Source organism: Erythrolamprus reginae, chromosome Z (genome assembly GCF_031021105.1).
Source record: "Erythrolamprus reginae isolate rEryReg1 chromosome Z, rEryReg1.hap1, whole genome shotgun sequence".
In the NCBI taxonomy this organism is placed as follows: domain Eukaryota; kingdom Metazoa; phylum Chordata; class Lepidosauria; order Squamata; family Dipsadidae; genus Erythrolamprus; species Erythrolamprus reginae.
Genome location: NC_091963.1, coordinates 23,451,839 through 23,468,891, shown reverse-complemented (window position 1 = coordinate 23,468,891; position 17,053 = coordinate 23,451,839). Strand labels below are relative to the sequence as shown.

The following is a 17,053-nucleotide window of genomic DNA, read 5'->3' as shown; positions in this document are numbered from 1 at the left end:
AAAACAAATTTCATAAGTTAAAATCATTACTATCTCAAAAGACCAGTAAATAACAATTTGGAGTTACTCAGTCATTAATTGTAAAATCTTTCTTCTAAATAAGGAGAAACCACACTCTTAAAAAAAGTAAATCTATTCATATTAATTATGTAGAACAAATGATTAATGCCAAAATTCATACTATTATATTATCCTAACCTTTGTATTGTTTGAAACAAGTCAACATTAACAATCCTCTTGGTTATGATAAGTATAGTTGGAAGAAAAAGTTTAATTACACAGTTATCCCCATTTGAAGCAACATTTTATTATAAAATTACCTCTTCTGTTACTAGAAATGAATCAAATTTAAATGGGTAACTTATATTACTTGTAAAATATGTTACTGGCTTGCTGGAAGAGATTTCTATTTCTAATAGGTCCCTTGAAGCTGCTCCCCTAGGGGAAAGATTGTGTTTTCATCCACTTTTCCTTCCTTCCGAAAGTCCCTTCAACCCTCCCGTCCCTTCCCCAGTGCCTCCTTTCTGCGTAAAGGAGCTGTGATTGGTTCAGCCTGCTGCAAATCAGGCAGCTCTTCCAGTGCCTCCTTTCTGTGTAGAAGAGGAACTGTGATTAGTTCAGCCTTCTGCCAATCAGGCAGCTCAGGGGTGTTGCCAGCTGGGCTCTAACAAGAGCAGAAGCAGCCGTACAAGGAAAAGCCTTGTGTTGCCAGAGCCATCAGGTTTCCTTCCTCCCTGCCTTTCGCATCCGAACTGCGCAGCTTTGGAAAATGCTGTGTGAGAGTTTCCTGGTCAGTGACTTGAATACTGTATAAGCCGAGGTTGGATTTTTCAGCACATTTTTTGTGCTGAAAAACTCGGCTTATACTCGAGTATATAAACGATAATACTAACAGAGATCTTGAATGTTAAGATCTTCTATTAAACTTTAGATTAAAGGAAATGTCATGGAGAGTGCAAATTATTTATGAAAGATAGTATTATAGCAGTTGGGAATGCTTTTTTAAAAAAACAATAAAACAATAAAAAACAATTAAATAAAAATAAGGCTTCACTTTGTTCTTTCCTGCTTAGAAAACCATTATTACCAATCCATTAAAAATAAGATCAACAGTCTCTTGTAATGTTCATCTAACATGTCATAACTAGAAAAAGACCCCAGCAACAATATGTCCACTTAGACCCAGGTCAACTACCATGAAGACGTTTGTGCAGCATTAGGAATGCACCCAACTAACTGGGACCCAAAATGTTTCTCTTTCCAGTTTGTCAAAAATCGTTTTCAATTCATTGTAAGCTGTGGTAAGATCATCATTCACTACGACTTTGTCAAAAAGGTGATTATATTGACTTTCCATGATCTGGGCAGATTTAATCATTTCTTGGAAATCTTCTTCCTAAATAAAGAGAAGCAATTAGTTATACTGTATATAAAATCAAATCAAGTTACAGTACTATTAGATTTAGAGAAAGCTATAATTTATATCTCGGGATACAGGGAGTTCTCAACTTCTGACCACAATTGAGACCAAAATGATGAGCCGGGGTGGCGCAGCAGGTAGAGTGCTGTACTGCAGGCCACTGAAGCTGACTGTAGATCTGAAGGTCAGCGGTTCAAATCTCATCACCGGCTCAAGGTTGACTCAGCCTTCCATCCTTCCGAGGTGGGTAAAATGAGGACCCGGATTGTGGGGGCAATAGCCTAGCTCTGTTAAAAAGTGCTATTGCTAACATGTTGTAAGCCGCCCTGAGTCTAAGGAGAAGGGCGGCATAAAAATCGAATAAACAAATAAATAAATAAATCTCATGAAATAAGCTCAATTATTTAATTTTAGTGGATCATAAGACTTGGGATGCTTTAAAACCACCTGGACTTTCCCTTCTCATTCTCTCACAAAGCATTTAAAAGTTACCTGTTTTTAAGCCGCCCTGAGTCTAAAGAGAAGGGCGGCATAAAAATTGAATAAATAAATAAATAAATTAAAAAAAAAATACTAATACTGATAATAGACGCCCTCATAGCAGAACCAAAGGTGCTGCTGGATATCTGGATGGGTAAGGATATGGAGGTAGGCCTCCGTCTGATCAATTGAGGCTAGGAGGTCGCCTCCCCGTACGCATGCCAAGATGGACTGAACTAAGTATATAAAATGGCCACCAGCAACCTCAAGGCGGGGAGAAAAAAGGGCTGAACTGCCTCAGCACTCCTCTTAAAAAAAAAAAAACGCCAGGAAAAAAAACTCCCTCTAAAACGAAGCAATGGTTTGGTAGACAATAAACCAATTTGGCTGGTTTGCCTCTGCTCGCAATATCTAACTAAAAATGACTGGGTAAGAACCCTCCGGGACAAGCGAGCCTTTGCAAATTGCCATCCAGGAGGCCCGCTCTACAGCTAATGCCTCCCCCGTGGCTCTGGCAACGGCGAAAAGGAAAAAAAAGTGATAGGCCGAGGGCTATAAAGCAGCCGGGCGCCCAGGCAACAACCAGCTCAGGAGGAAGGTGCAGGTGAGTCCGGTTGCCGAAATCAACCCAAGGAAAACCTTTTGCCGTGGGAAGAATTTGGCTGCCAGCTGTGCCATGTAATTCTGCCCTGACCTGAGGCTCAGCTGAAGGAAGCGATTAATTTACAGTAGCAGGTCGGCCTGGGGCCAGAGTGAGCTCCGAAAGCCCCTCGCTTCTCTAAATGCCTTTTCCTGATGAGCAGTAGTGAGAGGGAGAAAAGAGAGGAATATTTTTTTTTAAAGGGAACTAGGAAAAACACAGAGACAGAAGAAAGGAAAGAAATAAGGAGATAGCTAAACAGTAAAGGTTGACCACATGTCCTAACCGATGTTGAGGATTGAGCCAAAAGCGGGATGATTAACAGCAAGGTTTCTTTTATATCACAAGGCTCAGTCCTCATTGGTTGTCGGACGAGATCAACACACCTGGCTCCTATCTCCGCCCTCATTGGAAAATTTATTTTCAAAATTTCTAGGAAATCAAAATTTACTCACTTGAAAAGGCTTAGCAGCACCTTTTTCATCTTTGCTTGAAATTATTTTAGCATTTTTTCGTGTCTCTCTTAAACGCTCAATTGATGGAGGTTTTATAAATATCACAAATGGTTTGAATTCCAAAATCCTTAGATGCTTTATTGTCTGGAGAGATGAAAATATTAAGGTGAACATGTTATTTTAAAATTTATTTACTCTGAAACAAGACAAGTCCTCTGCAGTTTCTATGTTGCATTCCACTCTGATAACAAATATTGTTATTATAAATTATGTAGCATTTTAATTGTTCCGTATAACACACATTGTTTCATTCAATTATCTGCAGAAATTGCTCAAATGCTAGTCATTTTTGGTCCTTTATTATAGTATATTTAACATGAAAATGTGAATAAGGGATGCTGTACTAGTAAATTCTGAGCAAGATTTTAGGCTAAACAGAGTATATTTTAATATTCAGTTCTACAGTTTCATTTTTCTAACAGTTCAAGCATTGTTAGAAGTACTAACTACGGCTAGAAAATTAATTCTCTTTCACTAGTAATTTCCCCCTTGAATTGTTAATAGAGAATGCATTATTAGCTTAATGGTAGGAAAATTAAATACTTTATTGTTTACTTACATGAGGCTGTACATCTAACAAACAAACTTTATTTTTTGCCAGAACAGCTCTAACTGAGTCAATGCTGGTACCATAGTAATTATTTTTATATTCCCCATATTCAATAAATCTGAAATTAAAAAAAAAAATTATATTTCTGTTACAAATCTTATTTCCATATATCTTTTTTAAAAGGTAATCTGATAACTTTATCTATTGACAAAGATGACATAAGGAATCAAGTGCCAAGTAACATTTAAAAAAGAAATCCAGATGTTTAAAAATTGAATGAAAAATCACAATAATTACAAAATATCTTCTGTCAAATTCAAATGATTTCAAAACTTGATTTGTCCAGCTTTTAAATCTTGAACAATGTGTAACCCTTCCCTGGTGTAGAGCTGAAGGGATTGGATACTGTAGCCTAGAGGATAATTCTCTGCCTTACAAGGCAAAGGTTGCAGGTTCAAGTCCCAGTGGGTATGGCTAGCTGATGAGGCCAAAATAAGGCCGAAATAAATCTATCCTAGTCTCCCTTAATTTTCAAATTCAGCGAAAAAACATGTGACACACACACATACACACACACATATATATTGCTCAAAAAAATAAAGGGAACACTTAAACAACAGAATACAACTCTAAGTAAATCAAACTTCTGTGAAATCAAACTGTCCACTTAGGAAGCAACACTGATTGACAATCAATTTCATTTTGTTGTCAGCACATTCAACTTTGTACAGAACAAAAGTATTTAATCAGAATATTTTATTCATTCAGATCTAGGATGTGTTATTTAAGTGTTCCCTGACAGAAAAATATTTAAATTTCCCTTGGCTCAACTGATAAAAATGAGTAGAATTTGTGGCCTAGTGATTAGAACCTTTAACCCAGGTTTGAATCCTATGAGGGTATGGCTAGCTGACGAGAGATAGAAAGTTCGTAATAAATCTATCCTGGTCTCCCTCTATTTCTTTATCAGTTCTTTATAAATTGAAAATATGATTTGGTGTCTGGATGGCCCCTGGAGTGGGGCTGAGAGGCAAAAGGGAGGAGTGAGTTCCATCCCATATTTGGATCTGCCGGGTGACTTGACAGAAACACACACACACACACACACACACACACACACACTCTCACACACATATGTCACATGTTTTTGCTGAATTTGAAAATTAAGGGAGACTAGGATAGATCTATTTCGGCCTTGTTCTGGCCTCATCAGCTAGTCATACCCTCACTGGAATTTGAACTTGCAGCCTTTGCCTTGGAAGGCAGAGAATTTAACCTCTAGGCCAGTGTTTCCCAACCTTTTTTGAGCCGCGGCACATTATTCATGTTTTCAAAATTCTGGGGAACACTGAAGGGGGGGGCGGGGGGGCTAAAGAAAAGTTTGGACAAAAAAAATATCTCTTCCTCCATTTCACTCTATTTCTCCCTCCCTCTTTCTCTCTCTTCCTTCCTTCCCTTCTTTCTCTCCATCCCTCTTTCTTTCTTTCTTCCTCTCTTTTTTGCTCTCTTTCTCTCTCCCTCCTTCCCTCCCTCTATGTCTTTCCCTCTCCCTCCTTCCCCCCTTTCTTTCTCTCTCTCTCTTGCTTTCTTTCCCTCTCTTTCTCTTGCTTTCTTTCTCTCATTCTCTCTCCCCTCCTTTCTCTCTCTCTCTCTTTCTCTCTCGTTCACCACGCCAGCAACAGAGAGAAAAAGAAAGAGCGAGAGAGAGCCGGAGAGAGAGTGGAGTGCGCAGCAGCCATCAGCCTCCTCGCCCTCCCAGACGTCCCCAGCGCCCGGCCTCGCACCGCCTCCCGTTAGCCCGGCCGAAAGCCACACAGTCCCGGACTCCCGGATCGCTCGCTTCTCCGGCCAGCGCGGCGCTTTCCTGGGCAGATGGCTTTGCTGACCGGAGAAGCGAGCGATCCGGGAGTCCGGGACTGTGTGGCTTTGCGCCATGAAGAGAAAACGGCAGCAGGGAAAAGTCGGCCGTTTTCTCTTCATGGCGGAAAGCCACACAGTCCCGGACTCCCGGATCGCTCGCTTCTCCGGCCAGCGCGGCGCTTTCCTGGGCAGATGGCTTTGCTGACCGGAGAAGCGAGCAATCCGGGAGTCCGGGACTGTGTGGCTTTGCGCCATGAAGAGAAAACGGCAGCAGGGAAAAGTCGGGACGTTTTCTCTTCATGTCGCAAAGCCACACAGTCCCAGACTCCCGGATTGCTCGCCCCAAGGCAGGAGGCGGCGGCGGAGGAGAGTGGGCGGATCGGGCGGGCAATGGGGCAGGGCGGAGAAGCCAGGGGCGCGTTTGGCCGGAGGCACTGTGGGGAGGCAGGGGCAGGGAGGTGCGGCAGTAGGTGCCTCCGGCCAAACACGCCCCTGGCTTCTCCGCCCTGCCCCATTGCCCGCCCGATCCGCCCACTGTCCTCCGCCACCTCTCGCTGCGGCACACCTGACGGTGTCTCACGGCACACTAGTGTGCCGCGGCACACCGGTTGGGAAACGCTGCTCTAGGCTACAGTACCCAATCCCTTCAGCTCTGTATCAGGGAACACACACACACACACACACGGAAAACAAAACAAGTATGATTACTATATTTTGGGTGTATAAGACGTACTGGAGTATAAGACACATTTTGATTTTGGGGGAGGAAAACAAGGGGGGGGGGGGAAATCTGCCTCTGCCTCCCAGTAATTTGCCTCCCAGCAAACAGCACAGATGTTATACATACTGTTTGTTGTGTATTTATGTACATATGCTCCTGATCCATAGAAATAGCAAAGAATTGGAGAAATGTTCATTATGGCAGTATATTAATGCCAGGAAGATTTCTTAAATGTACTCACACTACCTCTTCCCAATTATTTAAATGGATCTATCCCAAACATAAATAAGTCAGGGTTTAATTCAGTTGCCTTATCTTAATACTAAACAGGAAACTGTTACATATCAGATTAGACTTGTACAGATACTTTTAAAATTGATGTGGCTTTCCTGAAGTATACATTATTCTCTGCTATTTAAAAGAAGATATAAAAGCACTGGGCCTCTTCAGATCAAGCATTTATTTTAAAAGCTTCTTCATCTTGTTAAGTTGTATAGAACAATAATAAAGCAGTCTTTAAGAAATAGCTATAAATGTTTATAGAAGGTTCTAATTAGTCTAATAATTTGAACATTCTACAGACATTTATAGTTATTGACTTACCTCCTTGCATCCAGTTACAGTAGCTGATTAACACAAGAAAATAAAATTCTGCCTCTGCCTCTCTCCCCCTGCAATTTGCTTCCTTGCAGTTTTAGTTTCACTTTCAGTTTCAACGGTGGCCTGCCTTCAGTCTCAATTAGCTGCTGGTTGGGAGGCCAATAATCAGTTCTTGTGCTTATCAGACTCTGCACTGTTGGCTGCAAGAAGGTAAATTGATGGGAGGCAGAGACCAAAGAGTATGGGTAACTGGGTGGGGCTACATTCGGTGTATAAGACGTACCCAGGTTTTTGCCCTCTTTGGGGGGATAAAAGGTGTATCTTATATTCCAAAAAATATGGTAAATTATTTTCTATTTTCAAAATACCCTTTAAATATAGAGACTGAAACGTCTGATAGACTGTCATTGTGTTTGTCTTTGGACAAAACTTAATTTCAAATGATGGCATGCAATGTGTATTTTGCTCAGTGTTCAAGTTGCCCACAGAAGTGCAATACATATGGTTTGTGCTGAAAATTGAAATTAAACTATGCTTTTGGCATCCAAGAATTCTCAAGTTAGCTGTGGCATTTGCAGAACATTGAAATGAAGGAACATTCTCACATTAGCAATGCAAAAGGCGCGCGCACATACACACACACACAAATAAGACATGAATTTTGTGCTTCCTACATACTTGTTATTCTGTATGTCTGTCTCGAACAAGTGCTTGGAAATAAAAGTGTATTCAACACCATCACTTTCTTGGCTTCTTCGAGGTCTTGTTGTGTCTGGTTTTATTGAAAGAGCATTAAAAACCACTTTGAAAATAAATGAAAACAAACAGTTCTACTCAACTGGTTTTAATTACCAACAAACTGTTGAAATTCAAGCACATGGAATTCCACTCTCAGAAACTCGTGTGAAATTTTAAATACAAGAAATTTATCCTCTCTTTTCAAATATTAATCGGGAACGGGTTTTGGTTGGCACATATCTTCTCCTTGCTGTCATGCACCTTTTAAATCAAAACAATAATCCCATTATGTTTGACTACTCAGTCTACTACAACTTTGATGTCAAATCCCCTTCCTAGTGATTTCCATAGTTGGTAGAAGGCTGGCAAAACAAGAAGACATATTGCCATTTTCACCATGCAATATAGAGCCAATTTAAAGTGAAGTGGAAGACTTAAAAAAATTAATTCAGATATCCTTACCCTATTCATCTCCAAGCATTTTATATTTATGCTAATGAAAAGGAAGCTGGATCATACATTAGGAATTTATAGACCAGAGTTTTTCACTTACGTGGAACTGTTACACCATAATGGTGAGTGTCACTGATTAACAATTTCCGTTTTAGTTCATTCAGTCCAACACCAACAGGACCTGAAAGTTTAAATATGTTCCAGTTAATTGTTCTGATTTTTAATATTATAACACAGTACAGTAGCTCTGTTTAGAAACCCAAAATGTTACTCAAAAGTTTTTTCTATTGGAAGAACTCCAGTGTCTTCAGTATTCACTGGGCAGATAGGATTTCCAAAGTCTATGGGTTTCCCAAATTTTGGCTTTTCACTATCTCTGAAATCAATAGCCTGTCATTTATTCTGCCAAAGATACACAACCTTGAATGGTCAATTGGCTAATGTTAAAAAAGAATGCTGATGGAATATGAAGATTAAGCTGGTACTAATCTCAAAATTCATGATGTTATATCCTTCCTTTTTTCTCAGTATATTTAATATGTACCATACTTTGACTTAAAATAGCAATGTGTGATTACATCTGAAGCTGTTTCAGAAATCTTTGGTTTTCCTCAATAAAAGTTGTGTGCTATCCAGGAATGCATTTTGTTCATCTGTTTTTGGGCTCAGATCAAAATGTTCAGAAAGAAATATACTTTCAAACGAAACTCAAAATTATGCAAGAGCATAAAAATATACTTTCAAACGAAACTCAAAATTATGCAAGAGTTGATTATAATTTAGGCATGAAGCACATTATTGAGGAATACTGACAAGTTAAAATGCATTATAAAAGTCTAATGACGATGATACATTTCAGCTACAACTAACTGAACAGCCCTATAGATCACAATAAGTTATTCAAGGTGCCCTCAAGCCAGTGAAGGGCTACTGAAATTTTTGCTACCACACTGTGGGCGTGGCTTATGCAGGACGCCCTGCATTTTTTTTCAACGTATTTCAGTGCAGATTGGGTACTCTGGGGGGGAGCTACGCTTTCGCTACCCCGTTGTGTTTACCCCCCCACCCAGGCAGCAGCCCACCACTGCCTCAAGCGCACTGACATATAAGGTATAATTAGTATTTCATGGTTTTCCTTCTCTCCAATTTGTCTTTAGCTCCTGATATGATATTTTCTCCTCCTCTATTTGGAACAAAACTCCAGTGATATAAAGCAGTGTTTCTTCAACCGTGGCAACTTAAAGATGGGTAGATTTCAACTCCCAAAATTCCCCAGTCAACTATAGGTATAAAGGAACAGGACAACTTCCACCTTTTTTCTCTATTGTCACCTGCCTTCTATTTGTACCTGGATTCTAGGGAGATGCTGTTCTCAATGACCAAAGATTAGGCTAAAAGCACAAGCAGAAGATACTCATACAATTATGAGGGGTGGCACAGAAATCCAATAATCAGCCAAGAATTAATGACAATGCATTCTTACTTTATTTGTGGTTTGTTACAGGGCATTTTGCTAATATCAGGAAATGCATACTCCTTGACAGTAAGAAAAATTTAAAAACTGATGAGATCTATTATCCTTTCAAAATGACTTACAAAACATATAAATAAAGACAAATATTCTTCTTTAAATTTATCTTAATTCTTAAATTTTCTTTCCAAAAATTCAAATTGCTATGTGTTTATTATATGTGCTTCTGCAAAATGGTGTCACATACTATTATAGGGTTCCCTCGATTTTCGCGGGTTCGAACTTCGCGGAACGTCTATACCACGGTTTTTCAAAAATATTAATTAAAAAATACTTTGCGGTCCCCCCCCCCTATACTATGGTTTTTCCTGCCCGATGACATCATATGTCATTGCCAAACTTTCATCTGCCTTTAAAAACCATTTTTTTAATAAACTTTAATAAATAAACATGGTGAGTAATAATCTAAATGGTTGCTAAGGGAATGGAAAATTGTAATTTAGGGGTTTAAAGTGTTAAGGGAAGGCTTGGGATACTGTTCATAGCCAAAAATGGTGTATTTACTTCCGCATCTCTACTTCGTGGAAATTCGACTTTCGCGGGCAGTCTCAGAACACATCACCCGCGAAAATCGAGGGAACACTGTATTTTTCTAAATGTCTGTCTGTCTGTCTTTCAATCAAGTATAGGATAGTTTATGTAAACATATAAACATAGCATAGAAAGTAATGATAAAAAAAGACAATAGGACAGTAGGATAGGGGCGGTAGGCACAATGGTGTACTTTTGCATACCCCTTACAGAACTCTTAGAAAAGGGGAGATGTCAACTGGAGACATTAATCTAATGGCAGATAATTAAATGAAATTGATTATCTATTTTTCAGGTCATTCAGTAGTTACTGCTATATTTAAAGAATGAAATATAAATATTTTTAGATAAGAAAAAAAATCAACTATACACGTGCTGCTGAAGAAATGCACAGAAATGCATATATTTTGATTTCCACATTTGTTGGAACACATTCCAGTTTTGTTGAGAAAGTTTTAGCATAATCAGTGCATATTTGACAATGGTGTTAAGTGTTTTGCTGACTGTCAGAAATCACTTAGGTAGAAACATAGAAACATAGAAGTCTGACGGCAGAAAAAGACCTCATGGTCCATATAGTCTGCCCTTATACTATTTTCTGTATTTTATCTTATGATGGATATATGTTTATCCCAGGCATGTTTAAATTCAGTTACTGTGGATTTATCTACCACGTCTGCTGGAAGTTTGTTCCAAGGATCTACTACTCTTTCAGTAAAATAATATTTTCTCATGTTGCTTTTGATCTTTCCCCCAACTAACTTCAGATTGTGCCCTTTTTCTTGTGTTCACTTTCCTATTAAAAACAGTTCCCTCCTGGACCTTATTTAACCCTTTAATATATTTAAATGTTTCGATCATGTCCCCCCTTTTCCTTCTGTCCTCCAGACTATACAGATTGAGTTCATTAAGTCTTTCCTAATACGTTTTATGCTTAAGACCTTCCACCATTCTTGTAGCCCGTCTTTGGACCCGTTCAATTTTGTCAATATCTTTTTGTAGGTGAGGCCTCCAGAACTGAACACAGTATTCCAAATGTGGTCTCACCTGCACTCTATATAAGGGGATCACAATCTCCCTCTTTCTGCTTGTTATACCTCTAGCTATGCAGCCAAGCATCCTACTTACTTTTCGTACTGCTCGACCACACTGTTCACCCATTTTGAGACTGTCAGAAATCACTACCCCTAAATCCTTCTCTTCTGAAATTTTTGCTAACACAGAACTGTCAATACAATATTCAGATTGAGGATTCCTTTTCCCCAAGTGCATTATTTTACATTTGGAAACATTAAACTACAGTTTCCATTGCTTTGACCATTTATCTAGATAACAAGCGATTTTATTTTGGGGTTGGGCAAATATCTCAAATAGAATTCAATAAACATTTTAGCTTGGATCCCAACTTTTTAATATATAAGCAGAAAGATTGTTATCATGCTTATGAGATAATTCCTTCTTTTGGAATTTGTAAACCACTTGCTTTTTGCTTAAAGATCTGCCATTTTATTTCTAAAATTGATTCAAATGGAATAAGTAGCTTGCATAGTATGTTCACAAGCAACAACAACAACCTTAAACCTGAAAACAACCCAACAATCGGAATATGGTTGTGTGTGGAAACTCAACTAACCGGAAGGAAGTTCTATTTGAAACATAATGAGAAATGACCTAATGGTAATAGCTGAGACAATTCTATTTCATCAGTTGTAGTACTATAGTAATTCCTCATTTTTCGCGGGGGACGCATTCCAAGACCACCCGTGAAAAATGAATTTCCATGAAGTAGAGTAAAAATATTTTTAATGTATTTAACGAGTATTTGGAACCCACCCTTTGCCTTAAACAGTCATTCTATAATGTTCCTCAGCTGGAACTACACGTGATATCCTACCAGTTTCTTTAATAGAGTACAGTAGTACTGTAGAAGAATTTTATGAATTTTTAATGGATTTAAAATTATTTAATGGATTTAAGCCCCCTTTGAAAACCTGTGAAATAGCGAATCTGCGAAAGATGAACCATGAAGTAGCGAGGGATTACTGTACTCCAGAATGGGACAACTCATTGCAGTCAACTTGCCACAACGATCTTATCGCAACTAACTTGCTAAGGGACAACTCACTGTAGCACATTCACTGTGGGACAATTCCATGCGGGATAACTCAATACAATAAATATTATCTGCCACTGTTTTCTTGATATTACTATCATTTTTGTGGAATTGGACAACAGATAATGTTTATCATATTGAGTTTGTCCTGTGACAAATTGGCTGGGATGAGTGGTCCTGTAGCAAGTTGGTGAGTTGGCTTCAGCAAGAGATCCTAGACCCGTACTACTTTATATATCAGGATGTTATCTTCCTGATATAATAACTAAATGGTCAAGGCCATCAGCCAAAGCAACTAAGCAAAAAGCAACCAGCCTGGCATCGAATGGGATAAAAGTATTTGTGGTGTTTCAACTTTACACTATTCTGAAGATGACGCAAATATTTTAGGTGCCAAAAAGGCTATTTTAAAATTCTCCAACATCCCTATGTTTCAGAGTTTCAAGCCAAAAATACTTCTGAAACAGTCTATTTCATACGCAGCAACAGGACATTTCAAATTCAGTTATCATCTACAATCCAACCAGCACTACTTTAAAAGCTGAATTATGTATTGGAAGAAGGATAAAGCAGAAAGAAGAATGTACCTTTATTCATCCCACCTCAATAGATTGAAATACACCTCTAAAAGGAAAAACAGAGAAGACATGGATGGCCTTTCTTCACTGCTACTACTATCCTGATAGTAAAGAAGAATAAGAGGGGGGGGCAGTGGTTTGCAATCCAACAAAACAGAAGGATGAGCTAGTGAGACTTTTAAGAAGCAAGACAAAATAGTATACAAATAATCTTCAACTTGCAGTCACAATTGAAGCCAATGTTTCTGCCGCTAAGCAAGATAATTGTTAAGTGAGTTTTGTTCCATTTTACTAGCTTTCTTAAGACATTTGTTAAGTGAACCACTGCAGTTGTTAAGTAACATGGTTGTTAATGGAATCTGAAGTCCCCATTGACTTTGCTTGTAAGGTCTCTGTAACATCATTAGTATGAACCAGATGCCAAGCATCCAAATTTTGGTCATGTGACCATGGGATTATTTATTTATTAATCAGATTTGTATGCCGCCCCTCTCCGCAGACTCGGGGAGGCTCACAGCAATAATAATATAATGTAAACAAATCTAATATTGAAGTTAATTTAAAACCCCAATTTAGAAACCAATCATACATACTAACATACCATGCATAAATTTTATAAGCCTAGGGAGAGGGAAAGTCTCAATTCCCCCATGCCTGACGACAGAGGTGGGTTTTAAGGAGCCTACGAAAGGCAAGGAGGGTGGAGGCAACTCTGATATCTGGGGGGAGTTGGTTCCAAAGGGTCGGGGCCGCCACAGAGAAGGCTCTTCCCCTGGGATGTTGCAATGGTTATAAAAAAAATAATCGGAAGTCACTTTTTTTGATCTGGTTGTAACTCCGAACAGAAAAAAGCAAGTACATGGTCTCTGTAAACCAACAGTGAAATTAGTAAGGCTATTTAGATTTATTTTAAAAATGACAATGTTCTTATTAAATAAACTGGGCCAAATAAAGTTGAAATCATGTTTTAAAAAGGTTGTGCTTGGTGAGGATACTAAATTTGTTAAAAACAAGTACATAATATTTTTAAACAGATTCCAACAAAAATTTTAATTCACTTTTGCCCCAGCTAACTATATGAAAAAAATAATTATCTGACCTTCTGTTCCTTGGAAATAATATTAAACTTATTTCACATACCATATTGGATGCTACTACTAGCCCACATAAAGCTTTTAAAAATCTGATAATTTGTACTATGCTTCAATTAATATTGCCAGTTTTCCACATTTTACCTAAGACACTTTTATGATTTTGGCCAGACTTATGCAGTTTCTAATACCAAGAGAGAAAAAAAACACATCAAAATGACTGAGGGCTGCAATAAATTTGTGAACTGCTTTTGTTACTGTAAAAGCACACTTTCTTCACTTGATTTATTATTTCCAAAATAAAATAAAATTTCTAGATATTTCTTAGAGTTAGCAAATGTGATTTGCTATAAAAAGTCTACTTATCACCTTTTTCATGGGGTTCTGTTGATATAGGTGTAAAAGCAATTCAACCATATTATTACTTACTGTGTAGAACCCACAATTTCTTGCTCACAGTAGTAGGTGCCTGAATTTGTGCATTAGAAAAATGAGAAAGCTGTTTTTAAAACTGATTTTAAGTACCCCCTTGGAAATAAGCTTTAGAAAAACAGCAGCACTACCGTTTGTAATAGTCCCTGATAGAGGGTCATGTTCTTCTGGTTTGCAATTTTAAAATGGAAAAATTATATCAATGAAGCGCTGCCCAGCAGAAATGTAACGCAACAAATACAAGAAGAGTTGAAAATGTTAGATTTTGAATTAAATTAAGAAAATATCTTAGAGAACTGGGTTGTTATTGGTGTGAAAACACTAAAAGCTTCTAAACTATACTTCACTTTGCAACTAATTAAATTCAAGGATCTTTGTTCTGAAACATATAACTCAATCAATTCCAGTGGCTGATATTGAACTATTTAATTTATGGTTTGAATTAGCAGGCACAATAAGACACAGCCTCTATGTCAATGATGGCAAACCTATGGCATGTGTGCCACAGGTGGCATGCAGAGCCATATCTGAGGCACACAACGTGTTGCCCTATATCAGCTCCAGCGTGCATGTGTGTGCTGGCCAGCTGATTTTCGGCCTTCCTTTCAGCTGTTTTCACTCTCCCCGGGCTCCAGGAAAGCTTCCTGAACTCTGGGGATGGCGAAAAATGGTCCAACTGCCAACTGGTTTCAGTGAGGCCTGGGCAGATGCATGGGTGGGAGAGGCAGTGTGTGTGTGTATGGGGGGGTTGTGCACATGTGCGGGGACAGCACGGGAGTTGTGTGCATGCATGCAGGAGGGACGACATTACATTGTGGATGTCGACACGCGTACGAAATATCACACATGTGTAAAGTGGTACCTCATGATACCAACTTAATTGGTTCCAGGAGGAGGTTCGTAAGGTGAAAAGTTCGTAAAACGAAACAATGTTTCCCATAGGAATCAATGTAAAAGCAAATAATGCGTGCAAATCCTTCAGGAAAATCCCAAACTTTAGAAGGGAGGCTAACAGAGGGCAGGGAGGAGCAGCTAAAGGGGGCGGGTGGAAGAAGCAAGGCTAGGCTAAAGGGTGAGTGGGAAGGAAGAAAGGCAAGGGGGGCGCCCCTCCCTTTTCTTTCTTCAAAAGACACCCTTTCAGTGCCTGTGCAAACACGCTGTTCTCCTACTTTTTAAAATGCAAACTCTTTCCCCCTCCAAGCCACCCCTCCCTTTTCTTTTTTCAAAAGACACCCTTTCAGTGCCTGTGCAAGCACGCTGTTCTCCTACTTTTTAAAATGCAAACTCTTTCTCCCTCCAAGCCGCCCCTCCCTTTTCTTTCTTCAAAACAGGGGGAAAAAAGAAACCCCTTCATCCCAGCAGCAGCGGCTTGGGTTCGTAAGGTGAAAATAGTTCGGAAGAAGAGGCAAAAAAATCTTAAACACCGGGTTCGTATCTCAAAAAGTTCGTTAGAAGAGGTGTTCGCAAGATGAGGTACCACTGTACATGCTTTTGGCACCCAAGCCAAAAAAGGTTCGCCATCACTATTTTATCTAAATGAACAACTAACAGTTCCCACTTACCTTTAAAATAAGTAAAGGTTAATCGGGTATTTAGACCACAGATGTCAAAACCTGATCGCATCACATGACAGATTGTGACATTTTTATCTTTGCGGAGCTGGCCTGGCCGTGGCGTATGCATGACATAACTGGTCTGCAGTTTGACAGCCCTGATATAGGGAAACTTCAGATTCATATATTTATATAACATAGTATAAGAAGTTGGTATATACAGTGTTCCCTTGATTTTCGCGGGTCCGACATTCGCGAAAAGTCTATACTAATATTAATTTAAAAATACTTCGTGGTTTTTTTCCTACACCACGGTTTTCCCCGGCCATGACATCATGCATCATCACAAAATTATTGTTAATAAATAATTATGTTAATAAATATCAGGATCATTAAGTAACTTCTTCAATGGTGAGTACCAGTAATAATCTACAGGTTTTTAAGGGTATGGAAAATTGTAATTTAGGGGTTTAAAGTGTTAGGGAATGTCCTAAGATACTATTCATAGCCAAGAATAGTGTAATTACTTCTGCATCTCTACTTCGTGGAAATTTGACTTTTGCGGGGGGTCTTGGAATGTATCCAAGGGAACGCTGTAGTTTATTATAAAGTACCATTCTGAGCTTCAGAATTTATGCGAGAATAGAGAGCATTATTAGTGGCACATAATAAAATCCTAGCAGTTTACTCTTGAGTCAGAGAAATGATATGAACATGACATACTAAAGCTCTAAGGCAGTGATGACGAACCTATGGCACGGGTGCCACAGATGGCATACGGAGCCATATCTGCTGACTTGCGAGCCGTTGCCCTAGCTCAGCTCCAACATGCATGTGTGTGCCAGCCAGTTGATTTTTGGCTTGCACAGAAGCACAGGTAAGGGGGGGGGGGTTGGCTTCCAGAGAGCCTCCAGGGAAAGCCTTTGGAGCCTGGGGAGGGCAAAACATAAGCCTCCTGGGCCCATCAGAAGTTGGGAAAGAGGCTGTTTCTGGCCTCCAGAGGGCCTCTGGGAGGTGGAGGAAGCTGTTTTCGCCCTTCTTAGGCATTGAATTTATTTATTTATTTATTAGATTTGTATGCCGCCCCACTCCGCAGACTTGGGGCGGCTCAATTATGGCACCCAAGGAAAAAAAGGTTCACCATCACTGCTCTAAGGAATCAGTAATCGATGAAAGTTATAAAAGCTACTACAAAAGCTTTTATTTATAACTTTTATTTATAACCAGACGTGGTTGGTAAATCCACA

At 39.1% G+C, this 17,053-nt stretch overlaps 1 protein-coding gene across 3 annotated transcripts in view; it reads right to left on the bottom strand.

The window, feature by feature from the left end:
- Positions 1–1,041: 1,041 nt before the first annotated feature.
- The window catches only part of MPP7 (MAGUK p55 scaffold protein 7), a 134,017-nt gene continuing 118,005 nt past the window's right edge, over positions 1,042–17,053 (bottom strand). For all 3 annotated transcript variants that reach the window (XM_070729414.1, XM_070729416.1, XM_070729415.1), the window contains 5 exons: positions 8,078–8,158; positions 7,465–7,558; positions 3,615–3,723; positions 2,996–3,139; positions 1,042–1,396 (listed from right to left, as the gene is read on the bottom strand). In XM_070729414.1, coding sequence (XP_070585515.1) covers positions 1,217–1,396; positions 2,996–3,139; positions 3,615–3,723; positions 7,465–7,558; positions 8,078–8,158 — 608 coding nt within the window. In that variant the 3' untranslated portion in view covers positions 1,042–1,216. The remainder of the gene's footprint in view (positions 1,397–2,995; positions 3,140–3,614; positions 3,724–7,464; positions 7,559–8,077; positions 8,159–17,053) is intronic.